At 52.3% G+C, this 25503-nt stretch overlaps 2 protein-coding genes and 1 long non-coding RNA gene across 16 annotated transcripts; 2 read left to right on the top strand and 1 right to left on the bottom strand.

Annotated features, from left to right (window-relative positions):
* Positions 1 to 76: 76 nt before the first annotated feature.
* On the top strand, positions 77 to 20108 carry LOC122384051 (store-operated calcium entry regulator STIMATE-like). Of its 4 annotated transcripts, none has more exons than XM_043371025.1 (6): positions 77 to 274; positions 15311 to 15489; positions 16065 to 16209; positions 16577 to 16698; positions 17197 to 17393; positions 17793 to 20108. In XM_043371025.1, exons 2-6 carry the CDS (start codon positions 15366 to 15368, stop codon positions 17985 to 17987), a joined length of 783 nt encoding a protein of 260 aa, XP_043226960.1. In that variant the 5' UTR covers positions 77 to 274; positions 15311 to 15365; the 3' UTR covers positions 17988 to 20108. The 4 variants fall into 4 exon arrangements, with proteins under 4 accessions (XP_043226960.1, XP_043226959.1, XP_043226958.1 ...); XM_043371024.1 differs by having other exon boundaries at positions 86 to 188; XM_043371023.1 differs by having other exon boundaries at positions 139 to 270.
* Positions 8785 to 15348, top strand: LOC122384062 (uncharacterized protein K02A2.6-like). The gene is made up of 3 exons (XM_043371042.1): positions 8785 to 9324; positions 9439 to 13057; positions 15311 to 15348. The coding sequence occupies exons 1-3, from the start codon at positions 8785 to 8787 to the stop codon at positions 15346 to 15348; spliced, it is 4197 nt and encodes a 1398-aa protein (XP_043226977.1).
* A 764-nt stretch (positions 20109 to 20872) lies between the features above and the next one.
* Positions 20873 to 25210, bottom strand: LOC122384044. 11 transcript variants are annotated; one of them, XR_006256956.1, is made up of 4 exons: positions 25140 to 25210; positions 23148 to 23386; positions 22529 to 22698; positions 20873 to 22225 (listed from the first exon to the last, which is right to left on the bottom strand). It is a non-coding gene; the product is annotated as an uncharacterized LOC122384044 (long non-coding RNA). The 11 variants fall into 11 exon arrangements; XR_006256951.1 differs by having other exon boundaries at positions 24969 to 25174; XR_006256955.1 differs by having other exon boundaries at positions 25099 to 25147.
* Positions 25211 to 25503: the final 293 nt, after the last annotated feature.

The following is a 25503-nucleotide window of genomic DNA, read 5'->3' as shown; positions in this document are numbered from 1 at the left end:
TTATGTTGATCAAAATTTTTTAACAAAATGTAATTTATGTCTTTTTACTCTACAAATATTTATATGAAGCATATGCGTCATATTTGTGAAAACCCTAATTAGGACGTGAATAAATAGAATTTGTAAATTGTTTGAGAGGTGGGAGTCACTGATCCGAGTAGTCTCAGAGATTGATATTAGATATTTCTGTGAGTATTCAATTATTTTGGTGCAAGCGGCTGTTGTACACGGCACTGGGTTTTGACGGCATCGTCATCGTGGATTAGTAGAGTAGGTACGAAGTAGGTACTGTTAAGAAAAAAATAATCATTTTGGGGAGGATTTCAAGATATATGCCTTACATAACCTCAACCTTAAAGTTAAAGTTCATGAAATTTTAAGAGCTAGTGTTGGTGTGGGAATCTTACCTTACCTTCCTTACCTTCACAGTGATCAGGAGGGAAAAGGCCACTTGGCCTGGAGATCCCGTTTTCATCGAGCTCTAGGACTAGGACAGTCTGGGCTCTTATGGGTATGGAATGTCATACTTCAGGCTTTTCCAGCGTTCGTCCAGCCTGGCCTTGAACTGATTGATGCTGGTGGCAGACACTACAGAAGCTGACGAGTTCCAGTCATTCACAATCACAACTCTTGTGCTGAAGGTGTTCCTCCTCGGAGCGTCCTTGTGTTCGGTTTCTGCAGCTTCCACTGATGTCCCCTTGTGTGGTCGGAGCTGTGTCTGGTCGGAAGCGCTTCAGGAACGACTGACATGCCACCATGGAACAGCTGAAACACTGTCACCATGTCCCCTCGGCGACGACTATAGTACAGCGACGGTATGTCGAGTCGGTGCAGATGCTCGGTGTATGTGAGATGTCTGATGGTGTCAACCATGTGAGTCGCTCGACGTTGTACCCGCTCCAACCGTTTCTGATTGACTGCCAAATGGCCCCCATGCAATGTTGCCATACTCGAGGAACGGTCTCACCACAGACTTGTACAGCAGAGGCAGCGTGATCATGTCGAGGGTGGCAAGTGAGCGCCTCACAATAGCCAACATCTGGGTCGCTTTTGCAATGGCAGCAGCAGTTTGTTGGTGGAACTTCAGGTTCTTGTTGATAATGATGCCCAGATCCCTCTCTTCGCTCACGCTCTCAATCGCGGCGTTACTTACCTGGTTTACTTACCTGGTTGGGTTCCCTTCGCTTGGTAGTCTTAGGAAAAAGGGCTGGTAAGGAAGGATAGGAACCCTGTCTCACAAGACACGCCAGTTCAAAACATGCTATACAGTTGTTCCAGTTTGGCAACGTAGATCACAAGAATGAGAACTGGAAATGTGTGTCTGCAGTATGACAGGCAATAGATACATTTCATGTTAGCGATAATACATACAGAGAATACCAATATAACGAGCGATTTTACAAATATTCTACGAGTTTGTCTGGGATATGCTGCTCAAGACCCCTCTTGAAGGACTGGATGTCCGGAGCAGTAACAACAGATTCAGGGAGGCTGTTCCAGAGGTTAACACATCGTTTGGAGAAAAAGCGCTTACGTACATCAGTGCACGAACGGGTCACATAAATCTTACGACTGTGACCTCTGGTGACGCTGCTGTCGGTTAGAGTGAACATGGAGTCTGGACTTATACAGCTGTGACCATTCACAATCTTCCAGTACTGGATGAGGTCAGCCCTAGTCAGCCTTCCCTGTACAGAGTAGAGCCCTAGCCTGTTCAGTCTCTCTGCATAAGTTAAGTCTGATAGTGACTCCACGCGCTTAGTCCATTGCCTCTGGACACGTTCGAGTTTCCGAGCATCCTCCACGTAGCCTGTGTTCCAAAGACACGAACCATATTCAATAACTGGTCTGACGTGGGTCTTGAAAAGGAATGTCATAAAATCAGGATTTCGACACACTGTGGATTTGAGGAAGCTGTGGCAGAGTCCTGAGGCTTTGTGAGCGACGGATTCAATGTGTAGGTGGAACTTCAAGGATATGTCCACTGTAACCCCTAAGTCAGGATGTGAGCTGACAAAGGGTAGCGGGTTCCCATTAAGGACATAGGGGGTGGGGGGCACCTGTTCTAGGTTCCGGGAGGATCTGGAGAATCTTAGCACGGCGCATTTACTGGCGTTTAGATGCAGTCCCCAGGATTCAGAAGTGCGCACTAGAACGTCCACATCAGATTGCAATGACTGCACAGGGTTGGTATCGTCTGCGTCAGTCAACCTGCTAGTACATGCATAAATTTTTAAGTCATCAGCGAACACCTTATGCTTACAAGACAGTTGAGAGGCTATGTGGTTGATATACACAAGAAAAAGGAGAGGGCCGAGGACCGATCCCTGAGGGACACCACTTAATACAGCCTTAGAGCTACTCAGTATGTCCATCACGCCGACCTGTAACGTTCTGTGAGAGAGAAACGATGAGATCCAGTCAAGCAGCGAGCCATCAATCCCGATGAGGCGAAGTTTGGTCAATAGTATGCTGTGGTTCACAACATCAAAGGCCTTGCTGTAGTCAAACAGGATTACATCAACTGTGCTACCATCATCCAGTGCCTGTGAAACATCATTGTACACCAGCAGCAACTGGTCAACGGTGGAGCGCCCCGGGCGGAATCCAAACTGGTGATCAGACAAGACAGAGTGTTCCTCCAGGTAGCTGTGGACATGGGCACATATTAGTCTTTCCATGGCCTTGCAAGACACTGAGGTTAGGCTGATGGGCCTGTAATTCAGTGGATCATATCTGCTGCCTTTTTTAAAAATAGGTACAACCAGTGACTTTTTCCACATCATGGGAACACAACCTTCAGACAGTGAACGTGAGAATATGACGTACAAGGGGTAAGCCAATGCGTTAGCACACTTATTCAGAAGTAGGGGATGTATTAGGTCCGGGCCCATAGCTGAGTTCCCGTCCAAGCCACGGAGCAGTGCATGCACGTCGCCAATGGAGAACTCCAGCCTGTCAATGAATGCGTCAGACAACTGGTGGGGCTCCTGGTGAGTCGGGGTAGACTGGCAGAACACCGATGAAAAGGAGGAGGCCAGACACTCACTCATTATCTTGGGATCACCACTCACCTGGCCACCTGGGAGCCTAAGCGGGCCCACAGTGGCAGGGGCAGTCTTCTTGGATCTGACATAGGCATGAAAAAGTTTAGGGTTGTCTCTCCACGCATCAATCACCCTTGCTTCATACCTGGCCTGGGAAGACACGGCAAACGATCTGCATTGGCGGTTCAGGCTGCAAAACTTTGAATACGCTTCAAGAGCATCGTTAGAGCGCCTACCACTCTGTCTGCGGATATTCTTGTAGGCCTGCCAAGCGTGCTGCCGGTCCCGTATCAGACTCCCTGGGGGCGCTACCTTCCATGGCACAGCACTCCTGGGCCGGAGGGTCTTGACAGGTACATGTTCCTTAACTACATCACTGACAATCTCAACAAATTTATCATATGAGGAAGTTACGTTAAGGTAGGCAAACTCAAAATCCCAGTCAACAAGCGATAGTACTTCCGAGATCGCCGTGTAGTTACCCTTGTGCCATGCTAGACGGTTGTTGGGGACGGTCTCTTCCAGCTCACCACCTGTTTCAAATACATAGTCAAACAGGACTGGACAGTGGTCACAGGCTGGCAGCGGAGCTTCAATGCACACGTCGCCGATACGATCATGGTCAGTGGTGAGAAGAAGATCCAGTGTGTTCCCTGATCTAGGGTACGTAGGTTGCGTGACCCACTGTATCAGGCCACAACTCCTGAAAAGCTCTAAGAAAGACCCAGATAAGGAAGATTCCCTGTGGAGAGAGATGGATGTCGCATTATTCCAATTGATATCTGGGAGGTTGAAGTCTCCCACGATAATAACCTCTCTGTCACAGACCAACAATTTGAGGACATCTATCAGGGCAACATTTTGCGCGTCATTGTACGATGGAGGTCTGTACACGATCACTATGTAGACATTAAAATCTGAAAGATGGAAGCTTAAGACATTATCATAGGGGGTAACCACCTGGTCCACCATTAAGTTCCTGCGAACAAAAGCACACACACCATGTTTGGACACTGTACCCTTGGTGTCGTGCCTGATGATTTCATAGCCAGGTATGGAGACAAAGGAGCTTTGGGACAGGGAGGTGAGATGGGATTCAGTGATAGCAATAATACTAAGTTGATGCTTGGAAATGAATTGGGAAAGGATGCCAAGTTTGCTAGGTAGACCATTCAAGTTCACCTGGCAACATCTGACAACAGAAAACACAGTCTTAGGAGACATAACATTTAGTTTTGCGTCTCATCCCTGTCGGAGTGAGGTGGGTCTGAAGATGGTGCGGGGCCCTGAGGGTTGCCTCCGCTGGGTGGCGTCGCGGTACCTCCGTCAGCTGCCTGTGGGAGTTGGTCAGGTGACCAGACCGTCTTGGGAACGGTCTCTCTGTTTGGGGGAGGTTCCGCAGCAGCAGCACTCCCAGGTTGTTTGCTGGCAGCATCCGCCTCCCGCCTCAGCCTGAGTTCACCTCTCTGCGCAAAGGTGAGATCTCTCCTAATGTAAACATGTTTGTACTCGGTATGTCTGAGTTCCTTAGCCTGATCTAGAACTAGTTTCCTCTCTGCTGGGTTAGGGATCTTTGCACGACAGATGCCGGAATGACCTGGGATGATCACAACATCAGATAACACCACTCTGGCCCCCATCTTCCTTTGGGAGATTTCGCAGAACTCATCCACAACCCCGCCAGGAGTAGTAGCTTTCAAACCACGAACAATGATAGAGTCTCGACGCTTGTCCCTCTCATGCATCTCTCTCAGCTCCTTACGAACAATGAGTCTGTACTGGTCAAGTGAAGAAGATGATGGTCCATCAAGATTGGAGTCTCGTCCAGGGGGCGGGATGTTATGGTTCAGTTGGGCCAGAGGTGGGAATGATCCCAGGTTCAGTGAAGGAGCTGGGGGGCCACAGCTTGGGTTGGGTTGGGTTGGGTTGTTGCGAGACTCTCTCTCAGCGGAGAGGGTGCGGACCTCCGCAGAGAGGGATGAGAGGACAGACGTCATCCCACGCAGCTGTTGAAATAGCTGCTGAAGTGTATCAGCCATAAATTTGTCAGCTCGGGCAGAGGGGGAACCACCCGAGCCCTGGCCTGCGGTGGATGCTCGGGTGACTCTACACTTCATGCACATGTAGTTAATACCTTCACCACTGTACTCAAGTATAACATCGATTACCTTCTGGGGCAGGCCCGAGCACATCTCTGTAGCGTGTAGCCACACCTCACATTTGTCACAGCCAATGCTGTTGTCTCCAACCAGCAGATTGCAAGTACCACAGAGATCGGGTGCGGCAGTAGCACCACCAGATGCGCTAGGGGTGCAGAGATCAGGAGAGGGGGCAGCGCCAGTAACACCACCACCAGAGGTGGATGCCACGGCAGCCACACTGTTCTTTTTAGCATTTTTGAGTTGGCTTCGGGTTGGCATGGCTATTGTTATGACTCAACACTTACATGCAGGGCAGCCGTCACACAACATGCAGAGCAGACATCACACAACGGAAAGCAATCAAGTCAGTGCAACAGATATGCAAGAATTGATTAAATGAAATAAATAAATACTAGCAGCACTTGATAGGAATTAACAAAGATAGATGCAAATAGATGCCTAAACAAACACTATCACAGTAGTGGGTACCTAATTAATCCAAATCAGAATAAGAGAAATGAGCACACAAAGGCAAGGACAAGGAACATAGAGTGATGCAGCATGCAAGCGTGCAAGCTGGGCCTGGGCAAGCGGTTTGTGGCAGGACAGACAGACCATGCAGTGGTACTTCCAAACCAGGTTTAGTGTGCAGAGTTGGTCCGCAGCTCCCAGGCTCCCGGGCGTTATCCAGTAAGTATGTGTGCTCAGGATTCAGACCTCTGACATGCATCACTTTGCACTTCGACACATTGAAGGGCAACAGCCACTTCTTAGACCAGTTGACCAGAGCGTTGATGTCAGCTTGAAGGCCGGCAGGGTCACCTGTCACACGACGGTAGAGTTTTGTGTCGTCTGCAAACAGCTTGACACAGCTCGACACTCGCTGGGGCATGTCATTGACGAAAATCGTAAAGAGGGCGGGACCAAGGACCGATTCCTGGGGGATACCGCTGGTGGCGGGGACCCAGCCAGACCTCGATCCCTGCAGCACAACCCTCTGAGTACGACCAACAAGGAAAGCCTCAATCCAACTCAGCAGCTTCCCCCCGACTCCATAGGCGCGCAGCTTACTGAGGAGTCGCTGATGCGGCACCGAGTCGAAGGCTTTGGCGAAGTCGAGGTATACGACATCAACTGGGTCACCATCTTCCAATGCAGCACTCCAATCTTCCATCACCTCCAGTAGCTGACTGGAACATGATCTCCTCGGGAGAAATCCGTGCTGAGCCGCATGCAGCAGGCCACCGTCCGTGAAGTGTTGAAGAAGATGGTCGCGGATGATGGACTCGAGCACCTTTGACGGAATGGACGTAAGGCTCACTGGTCGGTAGCTCGCGGGGTTTCTGCGGTCGCCTTTCTTGTATATGGGGACTACTTCACCAATCCTCCAATCAGAGGGGAGACTTCCTGCTTCCAGTGATTTTGCAAATAGCAAACTCAAGGGCACGGACAGAGGACGTGCAGACTCGCGGAGCAATCGGGGATGAATAGCATCCGCCCTTGGCGAGCTAGTTGGCTTCCGCCGCCAGCTTAGCCTCAACTTTCTGTGGCGATACATCCACGTCAGCCAGTGGGGGTCCCTGGAAGTTGCATGGCAGAGCTGTGGGAGGCTCAGCTCCCTCTGAGGTGTAGACGCTGGAGAAGAACCTGCTTAGCACTTCAGCTTTTGCTCGGTTGCTGCCTGCTGGACACAAGCTCACCGTTTTCATCCATCAGGTCTTCAACACGGCACCTGGTACGCAGCCTGGAGTTGGCGTACCTCCAAAATGCTTTGGGGTTCTGTCTGAGGTTCGACGCCAGCTTTGACTCGTGGTTGGTCCCTTCGAAGTTTTCTCGTCAGGCCCGAAGCTGATTTCTGCACCTCACGAACTGGGCATGATCCACGTTGTCGAGAGTTTGACGGTAGACGCCCCACAGCACCTGCTTCCTCTTTCTCAGCTGCATCGCCGCCCGATTCATGTATAGGTTCTTCCTGGAGTGGGCGCTTCTCTTGACCGAACAGTCTTCTACGTCTCCGGTGATTCGCGACTTGAACGATTCGTATGCTTCTTCCAGGTCCAAGTTTCTGATATCGTCCCAGTGAATCTAATGCCCTGGCTCCACTATGCGATTTTCCGTGTGATTTTGTGATAATGCAAGAATGTAAATCATGCAATATTGCTCACCCCTTATCGCAAATTCACAAAATCACATGGAAAATCGCACAGTGGAGCCTGGACTTAACATTTTCATGCAGTTAACTGCAACATCTTAACTTCAAATGCTGGTAAGATTGAAGCTAAAACACCTCTCGGACAGTAGGTATATACCCGTGCAGTTATTCATCACTGATTGTTGTCTACCTATACTTGGTCTTGAGGCAGTCTGCAAAGTATGGCAATTTCGACGAGATCTTGTCGATGCTGACTTGTTTGGCTGGTGCGGATTCGGTGCGGTGCAGATTTTGGCTTGGTGAGGTGCAGATTTAGTGTAGTGTGGTACAGACCACACTATCTGTAAGAATCTTGGTACATACATAACAGACCAGATGAGATATGTGGTGGCGTCGCCCGTTAATGTTAACAGGACTCCCTCCGCCGGTAGAAATCCCCCTGCTTTGGCAGCATTGTTACCGTGCCCGCGTAGATGGCAGCACGTGGGGAGAGGGAAGTCGCGCGCCGCCCCCGGCACGGTCCGGGTAGGATCCGTGTAAACGTGTGATCGTGGATTGCGAAGCCAAGAATAAACCTGCCCAAGAACCGCATAGTCTCGCCAGTCGGCTCACGATACAACACTTGGCGACAAGGACTGAGATTTCGGACTGGCGAGCAGCGGACGCACTCCGAGACACGCTGGGGATCGCGATCCGGTGCGTGGGAGGCCTGATTTGGCCTGGAGCGGAGTGGCGTGGCGGTATTGGCAAGTTGAAGTTCCGAACAGTTTCGTGTCCTGCGTGTACCGAATTGCTCGCACCAGTGTGGCCATAGGGCGCCGGCGTGATTTTGCTGGATATTTTCGCTCGCGCGGCGGGACGGCGCGGCGGCCATCTTTGCATCCCGCCACGCGTGCGGCGGCGCGGCGGTGAGTGTGACGTCACGCGAGCTTCGGCGGTCTGCCGCAAGGGGGCAGCCCACGGCGGCGGGGCGCGGGGCCGCCAGTCGCCGGGTGTCGGCGGAGCGGTGCGGAAGTGCGAGGAAGTGCTGCGGCTCGTGCTGTTAACGGAGCGGCCGGCGGGCCGTGACCGGTGTGCGGAGGGTGGAACGCCCTCTTTGGATGCGGCAAGACACCACACTGGGGCCGGTCAGGTGTCGTCGATCCCCACCCACGCGAGGGTGTTGGTAGATTGACTTCACTGCCCCTGGATGCAGCAAGTAACTTCTTCCGCGTGACTGGCTGCCGTGTGGCCAGCGAGCGGCCGGGCAGTCCGTACGAGTGAGCGGTGGTGTGGCGGTCGGCGCCAGTGAGGTGATAGCCTGTGCGCGTGACCGACCTGTGGCTGCTGTGAGTGTGGTGTGCAGGCAATTGTCATGGAGGCCCAAGGGATGGCCTTCCCGCCTGTAGCGCGCTATTCCCCGGGCGGGGATTTTGGGAGGTGGCTGAGGGAGGTGGACAGGTACATGGCCGCCGTCGGCATTCAGGATTCAAACCGCAAGAGTGCCGTCCTCCTGCATCTGATCGGGCCAGACGTCGCCGACCTCGTGGACACCCTGCCGGAGGAGACCGACGCGACGGCGGAGGCCGACGACTACGACAAACTGAAGAAGAAGCTGACAGCTTACCTGTCCCCAGTAAGGAACACCGTGGCAGAGCGTTCCGCGTTCCACCAAATGCGGATGGAGGCATCGGAGGACCTAGAGCACTTTCTGGGGCGCCTCCGTGCTCAAATCGCGCTGTGCAGCTACCCCGCCACGGAAACGGACACAGAACTGAGGGATCAGTGCGTGCTGGGCTGCCGAGCGGGTCTCCAAGAGAAGCTTGTCCAGTTGGCGGCCTCTAAGGGGGACAAACTCACACTGGAGGAGGTCCGGCAGGCGGGCCGTGCCCACCGCGACCTCCAGCAGCTCGGCGCCCAGCTGGCTGCCACGCGCGTAACGGAGAGGCCAGCCGCCGTGGGCGACCAGCCGCCCTATCCGCCAGAGCCGCACTCCGTGGACGCGGTGGGCGGGCGGCCGGACATTGGCCGGGCAGCGGCGCCGCGCGGACGGCGAGCGGTCCGCTGTTATCACTGCGGAACGCTGGGACACCTGCGCCGCGACTGTCCTGCGCGACAGGACCAGCAGCAGCAGCAGCATCGGCCGGCAACAGGCAGGGGGCGCCCTGCCCAGCAGCAGCAGCCGCGGCGGCCGCGCGGCCGGGAGCGCGACGGCGGAACGGCTGACGGAGGCGGCGCCGACGGCAGGCGTCCAGAGACGCGGCGGTGCTTCAAGTGTAACAAGGTCGGACACCTGCGGCACCAGTGCCCTCAGAAGGACGATACAGACATGTGGGGCATCGATTTCGGCTTCGGGAGCATCAACTCGGTAAACCTGACGCAGGCAGTTACAGTCACCGTGCCGGTCAACGGGGTAAAAATCAACATGCTGGTGGACAGCGGCAGCCCCGTAACCGCAGTGGGGCGTGACACGCTCATCCCTGGTCTGCAGCTGAGGCCCAGCCCACTGCACCTCACCTCATTCACCGGTCACGTCATCCCTCTGATCGGTGAAGGTCAGGTGTCGGTGAGGTTCCGGGGGCGTGATCACCGTTTGCGACTGGTGGTGGTCGACCTGCCCGGCGAGAGACGACTGCTGGGCCGCGACTGGATGTCGGCCCTGAACATCAGCGCGAGTGGCGAGGCTGCAGTACTGACCGTCGGACCGGGCGGCGTGGCCGCAGATCTGCAAGCGGTCTGTGATCGGCACGCGCCGGTGTTCGATGGCCGCCCGGGGCGGATCAAAGGGACCAAGGCGCACCTGGTCCTCAAACCCGACGCGCAGCCTGTGTCGAGGCCGGTACGTCTGCCTCCCTACGCGCTCAAACCAGCCGTGGAGCGGGAGCTGGACCGGTGGGTGGAAGCCGGTATAGCGGAGAAAATCGGACCAAACGACGCCCTGGGATGGGGCACTCCGCTGGTGACAGTCCCGCGTGCCGATGGAGGCATACGTTTGTGCGGAGACTACCGCCTGACGGTAAATCCGCAACTGCAGATGGCCACGCACCCGACGCCAACGCCGGAGGACATCTTCGCGAACGTCAGAGGACAGCAGTTCTGTAAACTCGACCTTAAGGACGCGTTCCTACAGCTGGAGCTCGGAGAGGAGTCACGTGACATGACGACCGTGGTCACACACCGAGGAAGGTACCGAATGCTCGCTCTGCCGTTCGGGATCTCGGCGTGCAGCTCAATTTTCCAATCAGCGATCGACCATATCCTGGATGGAATTGACGGCTGCGTGGCGTACCAGGACGATCTGCTCATCGCAGGCGCCGACCGGAAGGAGCTGGCGCAGCGGCTCGACCGAGTGCTGGCTCGCCTGGAGCAGCACGGGGTCAAACTGAAGCGAGAAAAGTGCCGCCTGGGACTCGATGAAGTGCAGTATCTCGGCTGGTGTATATCGGCGAACGGACTGCGGCCGGTGAAGGACAAGGTCCAAGCCGTGCTGGACATGCCGGACCCCAAGGACGTCAAGGCGCTGCGCAGCATCCTGGGTAGTATCACCTACTATCAGCGGCTGCTACCCAACCTGTCGACGCTGCTGGCGCCGCTCTACCGCCTGCTGCAGAAAGGGGTGCCGTGGGAATGGAGCAGCGAATGTCGACACGCGCTGACTCAGGTCAGACAGCTCCTGGCAGGAGACACGGTACTCAAGCGGTACGAGCCGGAGGCGCCGCTCAAGTTGGTAACGGACAGCAGCGAGGTCGGAGTGGGAGCAGTACTGACACAGCCCGACGGCGAAGGACTGGAGCGCCCAATAATGTACGCCTCCCGCACACTCACCGGCACCGAGAGGAAGTACCCGATGGTGGAAAAGGAGGCTCTGGCAGTGTCATTCGCCGTCAAACGGTTCGGGCAGTTCCTCTATGGCCGACGATGGACTCTCGTCACGGATAACAGAGCGCTGTCGCGTATCCTCTGTCCCGAACGCGAGCTGCCGACCCTCGCTGCGGCGAGACTACAGAGGTACGCACTGCAGCTCGCAGCCTTCACGTACGACGTCGAGCTGAGACCTTCGGAGAACATGCATCTGGCTGACAGCCTGTCCCGCATGGCGGTGCCGGGGCGCCCGCTACGTCCATCAGAAGACATGCACCTGGCGGACAGTCTGTCTCGTATGGCAGTGCCAGGCGGAGAGGTCGAGCCAGCGGACGCGGAGGACGACACCAGCGGCGGCTCGTATCTGCTGTTCATGGACGGTGTAGCTCCAGTTCTGACGGCCAAACAACTCGCGGCGGCGACACGCCGCGATCGGGTACTGTCGCGCGTCCTGACGTACGTGCACAGTGGGTGGCCCGGACAGGTGGAGCAGGAGCTGGCCCCGTTCCGTCAGAGGCGGGATGAGCTCTCCACGGACCTGGGATGTCTGCTCTGGGGTGGCAGGACGGTGGTTCCCCACTGCCTTCGGCAACAGGTGCTGGCAGAGCTGCACCAAGGTCACCTGGGCAGCGCCAAAATGAAAGGTGTGGCGCGCCGATACGTATGGTGGCCGGGCATGGACGCCGAGCTGGAGGCCCTGGCGCGTGACTGCGCGGCTTGCATGGAAAAGCGCGGGGCACCACCGCGTGCTGAACTTCACCCTTGGGAACCGACGGACAGCTGCTGGTTCAGGGTTCACATCGACTTCGCTGGACCTTTCCAGGGCTCTTTCTTTCTGATAGTGTATGACAGCTACTCGCGCTGGGTGGAGGCAGTGCCGATGCGTGAGACCAGCACGGAAAGCACTGTGCGTGTTCTGCGCGAAATGTTCGCCAGGTTTGGATTGCCGGTCCAGGTGGTCAGCGACAATGGACCCCAGCTGACCGCCACTGCGTTCTCCCAGTTCCTGAACTCGAATGGGATTCGGCACATCAGGACAGCGCCGTGGCATCCAAGTAGCAACGGGGCGGCGGAGCGCGCAGTGCAAACCGTAAAGAATGGCTTGAAAGCTGCACTCAAGGACGGAGGAACGCTTTCTCAGCGCCTACAGCGGTTCTTGCTGGCATACCGGGTGGCGCCACACGCGACCACGGGGAGGTCTCCAGCGGAAATGATGCTGGGACGGAACGTGCGAACCAACCTGGACCTCCTAAAGCCGGATGTGGACGTGCGGCAGCGCGAGGAAAAACTTCGCCAGTGGCAGGCCGGTAGGCCAGGTCACAACAGGCAGTTCTCGATCGGAGACCACGTCTGGACACGGGCCTACGGTGGACCGTCCAAGTGGCGGCGGGGCGTCATCACCGCCCGGACGGGCCCGCTGTCGTTCGAAGTGGACGTGGGGAGCGCGATCTGGTCCCGACACGCCGATCAGCTCCGTCATGCTGGCGCGCCCCGCGACCCCGACACGCCTGCCGAGCCCAGTGCAGTCCCCGGACCCGGCGCAGTCGGCCGGCCGGGCGCGACTCACGGCGACGGCATCGTCAGCGGACGCGGCGCGGCCAGCGGGCCTGACGCTGTCGGTGGTACCGGTCAGCGGCAGCGGTTCGGGAGCGGCCAGGAGCCCGGACACGGTCCCGGTCAGCAGCGTCACGAGCAGCGGCCCGGTACCGGGGCGGCCGGCGGCTCAGGTGCGGCCAGCAGCCCGGACACGGGCACGGTCCCGGTCAGCAGCGGTACTGGCAGCGACCCGGTACCGGCCAGCGGCACCTGCACACCCGGCCGATCTCCTGCAGACGGTAGACCCGGTACGGACGCCGGCAGCAGCGCCGACACCACTGGTCGGCCAGAAACAGACGGGTCGCCAGACTCGCCCAGAGTCGGCGAGGACAGAGACAGACAGCTGGGAACGGGAAACAGCGCCAGCGCGGCGGATCAGCCGGTAACTGCTGGCACAAAAGCAGTGAACGCCGGAGCTGGGACCAGCACACGCGGCGGCCGCCGGCCCGGCAGGCGCCGGAAAGCAACCCGCCGACTTATAACGGAACTGTGATTGAAACGAACAGGTCGTATACTGTGAGCCAATCTTTGTGTGATTCTCTGTAACCTTACCGCCACGAATAAGTGAGGGGCAGCGACCTTTTGTTCCCACACCATGACTCCCCGGTGTCTTGAGAAGCTGGACTTGTGTTTTTTTTTTATCGTCGTTGCACTCTGATATGTTCGTTACCTCTTCGCATGGTACCGTGCGTTCGATTTTAAGGAGGGCGATGCGTCGGGGAAATTGACGTAAAGCAGCTGTTTGTAGAGGTCGATGTTTGGATCTTTTTTTTGGTTGTGTTTTTGTACGCCGGTGGGATTAACGCGTTGTTTAGTTACAAGCCCGAACGCTGATGTGGTTACACCCATTTTAATTAAGGAGGGTAAGGTGTGGTGGCGTCGCCCGTTAATGTTAACAGGACTCCCTCCGCCGGTAGAAATCCCCCTGCTTTGGCAGCATTGTTACCGTGCCCGCGTAGATGGCAGCACGTGGGGAGAGGGAAGTCGCGCGCCGCCCCCGGCACGGTCCGGGTAGGATCCGTGTAAACGTGTGATCGTGGATTGCGAAGCCAAGAATAAACCTGCCCAAGAACCGCATAGTCTCGCCAGTCGGCTCACGATACAACAAGATAGATCAGGAAAATTGAAGAAAAAACGTTGTTAGAGCTTCGACGTGTTATTCAGTGTGCTCTTAGGTCTAATTGACTGCGCAGTGGTCAGAACGGACTATGCCAGCGCTGGTGGTCCCATCAATCACGTGGGTCGCCCGCAAGTCCGCACTCTTCGCACTGTTACAACACGAAACGCACCGCACGGCTCTGTGAGGCGCCGGCGGTAGAGTGAGAGAGATGAGCAGGGCGATGGGAGGGACTCGAGATGTGCGCGGCCGATGGCAGGGCTACAGCACCGCTCCACCGCTTCAAGCGGTCAAAAATGCGAACGATTAATTGGGTATGTTCGACGCAGCTAATAAGTTGCATCGAAAGAATCTGAGGTTGCATTCCGTAGCATTCGTAAACGAGATGTGCTCAGCTCATGTGAGAGTTTGGCGTTGTCCCTCGGTGGTAGGGCGAAATGCACATGGCTGATGGCAGGCCTTGGGTGAGGACCACCAGTTTGCCGCGGCTAAGTAGTCAAATCCGCTGTGAATGACTTGCCGTCGTGCCGATCAGATTTGTTGTTCGATACAACTGTTGACCCAAACGAAAGAAGCTGAAAATGCATGCATGAGCAGAGATTATCTCACATTTAGCCGCTCATATCTTTACTTTTTATCACTGGGTAAAGCTCCGCAACCTAGCGAGTGTTCTGGCTTGGGGATTGGGAATGGTGAGCATTTTGGAGTTGCAAAAATTGCATGAGGTGTGCCAGAAACAGACGACACATTCTACTACGATATGATGCGAAAAATCACCCCTGGAGCTTTCTGTTTGGTTAGAAATGGGGTCGTTTTGAAAACGAAAATGGTGTTTGGGATGTCGGCGCCAACCTTCGTAAAGGACTTTGCTCTAGCTAATGCCTAAAGAATACTCTTGAATGGTGCCTCACTGCCTATGCAAGCTGTTGGCTGTAAAGGAGAAGATCTTGCCGTGGAGCTCGTCCAACCAAAGTCCGACGCAGAAACTGCTGGAGATTTCCGTGCAGGAGCTTGAAAGCAAGTGACCTTTTATCAGCCTTCGACAGCTGACGGAACGACTAAAATCGGTATGGGCAAATATTTTTGGAGCAACAGCGAAGGGTTTGGTTTACATTCAACATTCCAAATGAGCTATCAAAATATATTTTTTTGTGTACTCTACACAAAACCATCAAAACCTAAGATTTTTGCTGGTTTTCATGTTTTATTGGTATGGGAAATATTTCAACGAACTTACGGGACACCCTGTACGGTGCTGTCCACATCAATGACACCGGTCGTTTCAGTGCGCGATAGCAGGCGATCCGTCTATCCATCGCTCGTCTGTGTCGCCGCAGGCCGGCTCGGCTGCCTGACCTTGCGCCGGAGGCTGCCTCTCCCATGTTTACGTCATGTATGTGTCTCTGTCTGTTTGCAGATAGTCGGCGTGCGCGGCCCAGCCGGGTGGCCTGCTGAGGCCGACGGACAACAGAATGGTGATCGAAGTGGCCGCCGAGGGCAACGCCACGGCGCACTGTGGTCCGAACGCGCTGACGGACAGTTTCGGCTGGTTCATTCAGTTCCTGCTCGCCGGACTGGCATTCGCCTCTCTGATAAGTGAGTTAACTCGACATGGCGTGGTTTTCACACTTCACGGGCAGCTGTGGTTTGTAGGCTGATGTGGCATTCACGTGTGGGCGGCAGTGTGTAAAGGCATGAGACCGCGGAGGCCGTACAAAATGCATCAATCAGCTACTGTGTAGAAGCCCTTCGTGACGGCCCCGGGTGACATAGAAAGTGTCCTTCTGCTGCTCTGATGGATTAACCGAGTGGGTATGTTATATGTGTTGCTATCAACTTTGTACGCTTCAGTCATATTTGATTGTTCAAGATCGGGATTCTGTAGCGAACCGAAGCGCAATGACCGGTACCACGCAGTCTGTCCCCCCCCCCCCCCCCCCACCGAAACGGAGTCGGCTGCGACTCGGTCTGTTTGTTTTCACAGCCTCCATTCATTGAATGACCTCGGCTCTCTATCAGACTGCAGTGCAGACAGTGCCGATTTTGTGCCCCGCCGACACACCGACATCAGGCACACCCTGCCTTATATGCGAAAATATTCAATAAAATCGAGCAAACAACAAACAACAACCCTCCGTAATTCTCTGACCTTACCGTGTTCTTCTCCTCAGTCAAAAGGTTCTGCGAGCCGAAAACGGAGCGCCGCTCGTGGCTAATATGGTTCTACGACACCTCCAAGCAGGGTGTGGGCGCGTGCGTGGTACACTTTGCCAACGTGTACCTGGCGAGCACGTACACCGGTGACCCGTGTACCTGGTGAGAATGGCGTGTGTGAGAGTATAGTGAGGGGGGAGTGATAATGGTGGCTGATCCGGTTAGACTCTGAGGCAATATGTTGCATGCAATGTAGTATGCAATCCCTATGACATCGTGGGAATAAATGGAGATGAGTTAGCTATGGTCCCAGATACGCTCAGAGTGTGTATTTGCATCTGTCAAAACCGTGCGTTCTGTATGCTGAGATTGTTGTCTCCTTAACATCGGTCAATGCTGTCATTCTTAGATACCGTTGTTCAACGTAGGTCGTAGAGTCGATCGAATCAACGCAGATTTATAATGTAAGTAGTTGTGTCTTCTTTATGGCTGGCCGGGCTGATAAAGATGTACTGCATTGTCGTTTCAGGTACATCATCAACTTTTTGTTGGACTCGACGTTTGGTCTCATCGTGATATTCATCTGTGTACGGATTTGCCAACACTTGGCCGTTGAAAGGGACTGGCCAAGTATAAACTTCGGCGAATATGGTAAGAATAGAGCGGCAGTTAGGATGTGTTGTGGCGCTTCGCGACGTGTAGCGTGTTGCGTCTTTCTATCGCTCGTCATATTTATCTACCCACTTACAAATCACCCTAATCTTTCGTTAAGAGCATTTTCTTGCGCCATCTACCTGCTTGTTTTCGAGAACGCTTTATAGGTAAATGGTCTGTTGTTTGAAGTATAAGATATAATGATGCTGAGAATCCATCCCACGGTGCCTGTTGTCGCCCTTTTCAAGCACCTGCGTTTCTTTCTTCATGTTTTTTTTTTTTGTCCGATCCAACAGTAATGTGGACTCGTCCCTTGGTCGGACTAACCTACCGCCACCAATTCTGACCGTTCGTTCTCATCCCATTGTGTTTCGCCTCTCATATCTGTTCGTTCCGTCGAGTCGTCTCGCCTTACGGTCACCACCTTGTTATCTCTCTGTCCCTCCATCCCTCCCTCCCTCTGACCTCCCGTCTACCCCATCCCACTCTGCCCAGGCACGCCGCCACTGGCCCAGGCCTGGCTGGTGCAGTCGGTCGTCTACGTCGGCATCATGATCGTCGAGAAGCTGCTGGTCTCGGCGCTGATCCAGCTGGATATCTGGGACACGGTCAGCAGGATCATCCTGGCGCCGGTCACCAACCCGCGCCTCGAGCTGGCACTCGTTGTCCTCGTGGTGCCCTTCTTCGTGAACGTGAGTGTGTACTGTGTAGTGGCGGACGGAACGGGGAGGGTGGAGTGGGACGGTTGGGGCTGGTGTTGACTGTTTGATTGTTGACTTAGCCAGTTTTTTTTTAACCACGGTTGAGTCATTGACGTTTCGAGGATATTTGTTGTCAAAGGTCGTCTCATCGCATCGCTACAACTGAAATACACTATTTCTACACACTATTTTTCACTACACTATTTCGGGACGTGATTGTAGTATTGATTTTACCACGCATGATGTAAAATGTTGTCGACAATGATTTGTGCTAGCAGGATTGGCCCCAGCCATGGGGCCATTTCGCATTTATACGGTTTCTTTTTACTCTTGTTTTGTTTTGTTTGGGACCTCGCAGGACACATCTCGACTATGGTGTTTGCTTTTCAGATGTTGATGTTCTGGATCACGGATAATTTCCTGATGCGGCGACACGAGTCGCTAGAGGTACGCTCACCGCCGTCGCGCGGCCGCTACTGCCCTTATCAGGACCGTGGCGATGACGACGAACAAGTGCTGCTCATCGACGACGGACGTGAGAACCTGCAGCAGCGCCACCCGAGCGCCGGCTCCACCGTCACCTAACGGAACTTATAGTACCCGGTCGGTGCGCCAGGCGGCAGCACCGTCGGCCCGCGCCCGTGCTCACATAACGTACGGACGTCTTTCAATGAAACTATATTTTTGGCGAAGCTTGTGGGCAGGTATATCGTTTGCTGCTCTTGGTGCAGTGAGCGATAAACATGTGGCTTGCTAAAAGATGCGATGGTATTAGCGCAAGCATCTTGGATAACCCGAGCGGGCTGCTTGTGCGACGAAATTGCTATTTTAGTATCTAACGTAGCTCATGTGTATGTAGTTATATTCGCTCTTGACTACTTAGTCATTCTTGGAGCAACTAAGTGTCTTCTTTCAGTGCTCATTTTGAAGACAGTGTTGGGGACATTTTTCATTAATGGTAGGTCATGAACTTGAGCCATTGAACCTATTTTTCCATCTCCCCTTCCAACTTTATCGAAGATGCATAATTATATTTTCTTTCGAAGAGATATCCTTGGGTCTCCTCACTATAAGCAATCAGCATTGATCTGAGCGAGTCCTGTGGGTGATTCCATTGATGTAACCAAGTATTATGACCGGACAGCTATGGGTGGTATATGTAGGCGGGCAGCAAAGAATCCGGGCAGGCCAACTACTTAGGACTAACACGAATACCAAGGTCTCCCACTGACAGAAGCAGACTGGCCTCCTTGCGTGGCGACACTCGTGAGGAGCGGCTGCTCGGCGCCCCACAGGGTGATAGGAGCATAGCGCGACTGTTTTCTGTAGTCTGATGCGTATAATCACCGTGTCAAATGTCTCTTGAGCACTGAACATGTGTGTATAACGTCAGACGTAGGATAATCCGTGATTGTGGGCGTGCTCTGAAGCCTGCGCCGTGAGTCTTTCTCGCGCCGTGAATGCGTGCGACGGGCTGCGTCGGTCCGAGAAGCGGGGTGACCGGCGCGGTCGCAGTGCCTCTCTTGGAACTCTCGTAGAGAGTTAGCGCCGCCTGCTTGGGTGCCTCTAGTGGGTGGACAGTGGACACACCACTCGCGCGTGATGGCAGTGGCACCCGTCTTTTTCGGAACTTCAGCGTGTCTCCGGGTTTCCCTGTCTTCAGCTCGCCCTAATTACTCCGCTGATATTTGGTTTCTTGCTGTTGTCGTTTCATATCGAACCGATTATACCGGGGATCCCACTCGCTGCAAATGGTGGTCGAGGTACACTGTAAATGCCTACTTATGTATCTTGGGATGTGACCTTTTCTTCTCGCAAGCAAGCGGTTAATTGGAACTAGGGCAGATGACTGGCAAACCATTCACGTTCATCCTTCATCTATGTCTATGTATCGTAAGCTAAATGCTTTTCCTGTCTCCGCCCATTAACGTTGTGACTTTTGTGACTGTCGAACTATCATTGCGTATTGTTAATCGGTTATTGGTATATGTCCAATATGAACTGATGGACAGATTTGTTAGTCATTACGTTCTGTAACCGTGGGGATATACTTTGATCGCGGTAGGATCATTAGTAATAGTCGCTCATGAGTTATGTATTTGGGCTGGGCTGGATGCACGCATTATTTAATGTGCAGATGATTATAGTCGCATAGCTGATGACAATCATACGTTTGCAGCTGCCTTCGCATAGCGGAATGGATGTTCTGTGAATCTCTAAATTCGGTACGCTAATGGCGAAAAAATATTTATTGATATTCTAGTCCAATATCTCTGTGAAGTCAGCCGTACGCGTCCTGAATCTGTACCTGCTAGTTCACTCTGCATTATCTTGACTGCGTATGATTAATTAATTAGCAATAAGTCGACAGGTGATTTTCACGACTCACTCGTTTGTAGCGTAATGGTCGAGACGCTTATTGATATTTCCGGAAATGTGAATAACTATCGTCATCGTACGACTATGGGCTGTTGGATGTGGCGTATCTTGGGTAACCGATCGTTTTCTGAGACGTCGGGCATCGATAATCGTTTACCTGGGATGTGAGTATTCGATACCGAACATGTTGAATGCGATCGCTGTCACTGTCATCTATGTACCCTGTGACGATCCAAACTTCTGAGAACATAATGGCGCCATGTTCACCCCTGTATCAGCTGTGTACATACTGCATGGAAATGTCAATACAGGTACGATCTGAACGGATGAGTGCTACCATTTTTCACGATGTGGCTTTGAGCGGTGTAGCTATTTTGGGCGGACGGTTCGTGGTTCGTGGTTTCCTGACGAATGCGGCTCGCTCGCTGGTCAGCACTCGTTTGAGACGAGATATCATCCATTCTTCTGCGTTCATCTTGTATCTCTGACAAAGCTCGGCGCCGAAAATGGGGACATGGAAATCCATGCATACTCGTCGACTTAGGCGCTTGGCGTCGGCACGCTGCTAAATCCCATAAAAATCCCGGTGTGATCCCATTGGTCGTCTCAATGCAGTGCGCACTGGTGGGCTACACTACACCCCAATCAGATCACTGCGGTCTGGCCGGGAGTGTTGCGGGGCTGGTGCAGCGGGCGGGCGGTTAGTGCGGGTTCAGCTGTCTGGGATGTGCACGGGGGCGGTAGCTCTCACGGGCCCCGGCACACCATCGGGTACATTCCGACCCCATTCTCCCAGAGCGGTGAAGGCTGAATGTTGACGCGAGTCGAGTGGAATTTAGAAGAATACAACTGCATTCTATCGGGATCCAGGAGTCCCAGAATGCCGGGACCGCAGACCGGTGAAGGCATATGCCACAATGCCGCGGTATGTACCACCGGTTACAATTTTTGGTTATTACGTTACACGTCAGGCTTTGTCTGGCCGCGTGATTTTAATTACGATAATAAACTGGATGGAAAATCACGCTGAAGGCACGCGAATGGCTTGACCTAATACTTTCGCCTCTTACTCTTTGTCCATGAACAACGGGTCTGAATCTTTTCTTTTTAATTACCACAGAGCACCTCACAACAAACTGTAACACTAATGTTGCGTGGCATTGATGGAAGCATCTAACGTTTATACATCAGGTAATTGGCAAATAGCACACAACTTCCAGTTCTCACGGTCTTGCGGCAATTCCATAATACCGCGTGCAATGCATAATCACACACACACACAGCCTACTTTCACCGGGTCTTCCCATGCATCGCGTTTTCGGAGCGTATGCTTCAATTCGTCAGAGTGACGAGAATGAGCGTGTGACTACTGACTAGAGCGGTTTAAATCAAAATGCCTAAATGGCGAAATATACAGCGAAAGACAGCATCATTTCACGTAACACGAAACCGTTCCAGCAGATCGAAAGAAGACTGTGGGAAGATGCCCGGTCTACTTGGGCGAACAACAAACATCAAACATCAACAGTCACAAACAACAAGTAACAACAACAGCGAGATCACAACATTGAGTTTGGTGTTGGACGGAAGCAGTTTCCACATTTGTACTATGCAGTTTTGTGCACTAAGAGCTGTAGCTATTACACAGCCCGATTAGAAATTCGCCACGATTATACGTCAACTATGCATAGAAGTAGGCATCACAAAGGTGTTCAGCCGGGGTTCAGAAATCTTACATGAACCTGAAGCATGTAGCTCACATCACCTACGAGAAGTCCAGCTCTGTGGGATCACCAGACCTGCCACCCTCGATGGTCGAGCAGCTATGTCCCGATTTTGAGTCGTGTCCCGGCCAGAGGCGACGCTCTGGCTGGGTGCAGTGTTGCCGACTACAGCAAGGCGGTCGGGTCCAGAACTGCTCTATGTTGGCTGTACTTACTGAAGTCCGCTGTAAGCTCGCTGCTGTCACTGGTCTGAGCCGCATGACGGTTATAGTCGCCCGATTGGGACGTGTGGTGACTATAGTCGCTAAACTGGGACGTCTGACGGTCATCCTCGCCGGAGACAGTCGCGCGGCAGTTATAGTCGCCAGAGGCAGCTGTGTGACGGATGTAGTCGCCGGTGAGGGGTGTGTCCAGCGCTGCGCTGCGGGTACTGTAAGGACCGGAGTCGACCCGGGGACGGCTGTACTGCCGGCACTCGGCCGTCTCCAGGACCGTGCCGCGCCAGCTTGGCCGGCCGGCGGTGGTCGGCGAGCCGAGCACCTCAGCAGCCGGTACCGAGGCGTCCACCATGCCGGGCCGGGTGTCTCGGCGGATCTCCAGACCGCAGCAGCGCACACTGCTGGGACACTGGACGGCCGGCAGGACGGGCGGCCAGCAGCCCGGGCCGGGAGGCGAGTCGGGCAGCCGACACCTCACCGCCGGCAGCGCCGCCCACAGCCACTGCGGACAGCCGCCAGGCCAGACCGTCAGGCGCCGGGGTGGGGCGATATTACGAGATTTTACACAACGATGGGTTTAAATTCGGGTTTCAACGAAAAATGAGCTAATTTTTGTAGGCAGTGTCACCATAGCAATGCCACCGAAGCCCATGTAACAATTGGGAATTTATCATTAGCATAGCACCAACAGTTAAATCATCAATAAAGCAAGTCAAACGGTGGTCCATCTCACCATCAATAGCAATAAATGTTTTCAAACCAAATATACAAGTGCAAGCATACATTTAAAAAGGTAGGTACCTACATCAAAATTAAGCTTGCATGTTGGAACTTCAGGCTTGCCTGAGTGGCCACAGGGTAGGTCACAAAGTTTAACTGCAGGCTTTGGAATCAACAGCAGACATTCACAGCAATGCAAAGATTCTAAAGCAGCCAGGGGTCTTCTGTTGAGTATCACTTGTCTTGCAAATATGCCTGCAACAGCACAAAACGTCATATTAACACTGATTCTTTGCAAGTCTGACATTAAGTCAAAACACACCATGCATACAAAATATTGCACTATTGCATTAATGGTATGATGTTGTTCAGGTAAACTTCTAAAATTACCTGGGCCCTGTTTCACCGGTGATAGCAGCACGCTGCTTTTACACGTGTCAAATTGGGTTTCCATGGAAACATCAACAGGCCCATTGCTCTGCAACACTACCACAAGTGTGACGTCAGCTCACGCAATTTGATAGCAGCGTCATAGCAGCATCCCGTGAAACACCGCCCTGTAGAATAATTACACATTTCTGAAACATGACAATGAGACAGATTCTAAAAAAATGGCAAGAAACAAAAGCCAGATATGTAGCAAAATTCCAAACCAAGATGCCAAGAATAATTAAAAACTAAATCAAACTTTATAAAATACTTACATATGAGAACAAATAATCCATATATCACAATAGCAATGCATATAATTGCTGCAAGAGGAAGACCAAATGCACCATGATCCTTGGGATGTGAGTCCCCATCAGATATAACATTTCCTTCTGGAACATCCATAATTATAACTCATTTTTCATGTTTCATTCAGGTATCGCATGCTTCCATCTTCAGAAGATCTCTCCAAACATTTGTAATTTTCATTTTTCATGTGATGAATCGATGATGCCTGCAGAATCAGAAAACATGTTGCTTGTTAGTTCCCTGAAAAAAATGAACATGAAATAATTGCTGTATAAAAATGAAAATGAACTATTTCTTAAAATATCAAATGACCTTGCAATAGCTATTTATAGTCACCGTGGCAATAGCCTTGGTAGGTACTGTCCTTATCTATGAGTGCCACAGTTTCTTCACAGGTACCTTCATGATTCATCCACAACAGGCAATTTTACACAGCCCTGGTCACAGGCCAGGTGAAAATAAGGCCCTATCAAAGCACAGAGTAAATAAAAATGCATAACAGCTGCTTTGTAGGAGCATCAAGTCAAGATCAGTCAACATCAGCAAACATGATCAGCATCTCCCACTAGCTTGGTAGGTAATAAGTTAGACCAGTAAAAGCACAGTGTGTACACTGTGTAAGGATAACAAGCAAGCATAAGGATATCATGAGGAGTTTGTATAGGTAACAATTTAATGAGGACTTCTGACTCAACCAAGGCTATACAAGACTTTTAGCTTTGAATTGGATTACAAAACTTTGTCAGCAATCATGTCATAATTCAAAGTTAAATTAGATTCAGGGGATTGTGGCCTAATTTGTGACTGATACCGCCAGGCGCCAAACCCGACTAAGACACACTGACAAGTTTGGGTGATTTCCTCCTTTTGCACCTTTTAAAAACTGAAGAAATTCACAAGACAAACACATGAAAAGAGAGAACACATTCTTCTAGACGGTTGAAAGGTGAGACCACACGGCGATACTTACGATGCTTCTTAAACAAAACATTTACAACTTACACCCAACCACATGTTGAGTCAGGTAAGGTAATATTGCGATAGGTAAGGACTAAGGTTAGGTCAGGTTAGATTGGGTTTAGTTGTTTAGTCAAACAGTGCGGTTTTTATTCAGTTTTGAGCGTATAGGTTGCAAAAGGTGATTTCACCCGAATTTTTTAAATAAAATTTGAAAGGTCCGACCCGAACAATTTCTTGCGGAGTTAAGTCCTTAACAAGTCCTTATCAAGCATAAGTACCTAACCAACCAATGCATGAAAGTAAGAACATTCTGTCTCCTACCAAGATAAGAATTTGTTCACAGACACCATATATAGGGCCTGTTCCAGCGCCTCCAGAAACCTCCAGAAAGCTCCAGAAAGCTCTAGAATCCTCCAGAGAGCGTTCCAGCGCCTCCAGAAAGCTCCAGAAAGCTCTCGCCAAAGCTCCAGAAACCTCCAGTAGCCTCCAGAGAGTTGGGAGGTCCCAATTTCTCTGGAGGCTCTGGTCTACAATTATGGTGCACATGTGACAATCACGAATGTAAACAAAGGACTTTTGACTGATTATTTTACAACTTGAATGTAAAGAAAATTACATTGCTATAATTTTGTTAATCTTTCTTAATTAAATTGAAAACAAATTTTGCGTTTCAAGAGAGAACAATCGTCATTCTTTTGGTATATGTGATGCCAATCTCCAGAAATCTCCAGATTGTGTTCCAGCGCCTCCAGTGAAACCTCTGGTAGAGCCTCCAGTCAAGAATTTCTTCTGGAGGCGCTGGAACAGGCCCATACAAAAGCACATACTCTGACGACTCTGACTGACGGCCCCGGATATACACAGGCAGACTGGTAACAAAACACAGGAATAGTATTCAAAACAAAAAAAGTACGTAAGGCTGATGACTGCTCGCGGAAAAAGACCAAGGGGCTGTACGCAAATAAAATGACGTCGTCGATAAATGAGCGTTCACTGACAGCTATCTAAACAGAATATTTTCCTAATGCTGCGCAGGTTTTGTCTTCATTCGTAAACCATTGACCTCTATGCGTATTTACAAATTGCAACCGAGCTCCGTCGTGGGGTAAGGTGGGCAGGGGTTTTCGCACTACGGCTGCGGTTGAACTACCGTCTGTGGTAGAAACTTCAGGACGATGGCGCGTTTCATACGAAATCTGGCGCAATGTTTGTTTGCTTCTGAGCTTGTACTGTTATTGCTGTGAATTCTTGAAGTGGGAGTGTTTCAATAACAATTTGTGGATGATTTGAGTTTCTTTATATAAACATAGAATAGTATTATGAAACATTGTGTGGAAACTGCAAATACTGATATGATCAATT

Source organism: Amphibalanus amphitrite, unplaced genomic scaffold (genome assembly GCF_019059575.1).
Source record: "Amphibalanus amphitrite isolate SeventyFive unplaced genomic scaffold, NRLGWU_Aamphi_draft 000180F_arrow, whole genome shotgun sequence".
In the NCBI taxonomy this organism is placed as follows: domain Eukaryota; kingdom Metazoa; phylum Arthropoda; class Thecostraca; order Balanomorpha; family Balanidae; genus Amphibalanus; species Amphibalanus amphitrite.
This window is presented reverse-complemented; position numbering and strand designations above follow the sequence as displayed.

Coding starts and splice junctions, on each gene's coding strand:
- LOC122384062 (XM_043371042.1), top strand. CDS start 8,785: ATGGCCGCCGTCGGCATTCAGGATTCAAACCGCAAGAGTGCCGTCCTC. Junction 9,325..9,438: donor AGCCGCACTCCGTGGACGCG/GTGGGCGGGCGG, acceptor CCTGCGCGACAG/GACCAGCAGCAGCAGCAGCA. Junction 13,058..15,310: donor CAGCAGCGCCGACACCACTG/GTCGGCCAGAAA, acceptor GTCTGTTTGCAG/ATAGTCGGCGTGCGCGGCCC.
- LOC122384051 (XM_043371025.1), top strand. CDS start 15,366: ATGGTGATCGAAGTGGCCGCCGAGGGCAACGCCACGGCGCACTGTGGT. Junction 16,210..16,576: donor ACCGGTGACCCGTGTACCTG/GTGAGAATGGCG, acceptor TTGTCGTTTCAG/GTACATCATCAACTTTTTGT. Junction 16,699..17,196: donor TATAAACTTCGGCGAATATG/GTAAGAATAGAG, acceptor CACTCTGCCCAG/GCACGCCGCCACTGGCCCAG.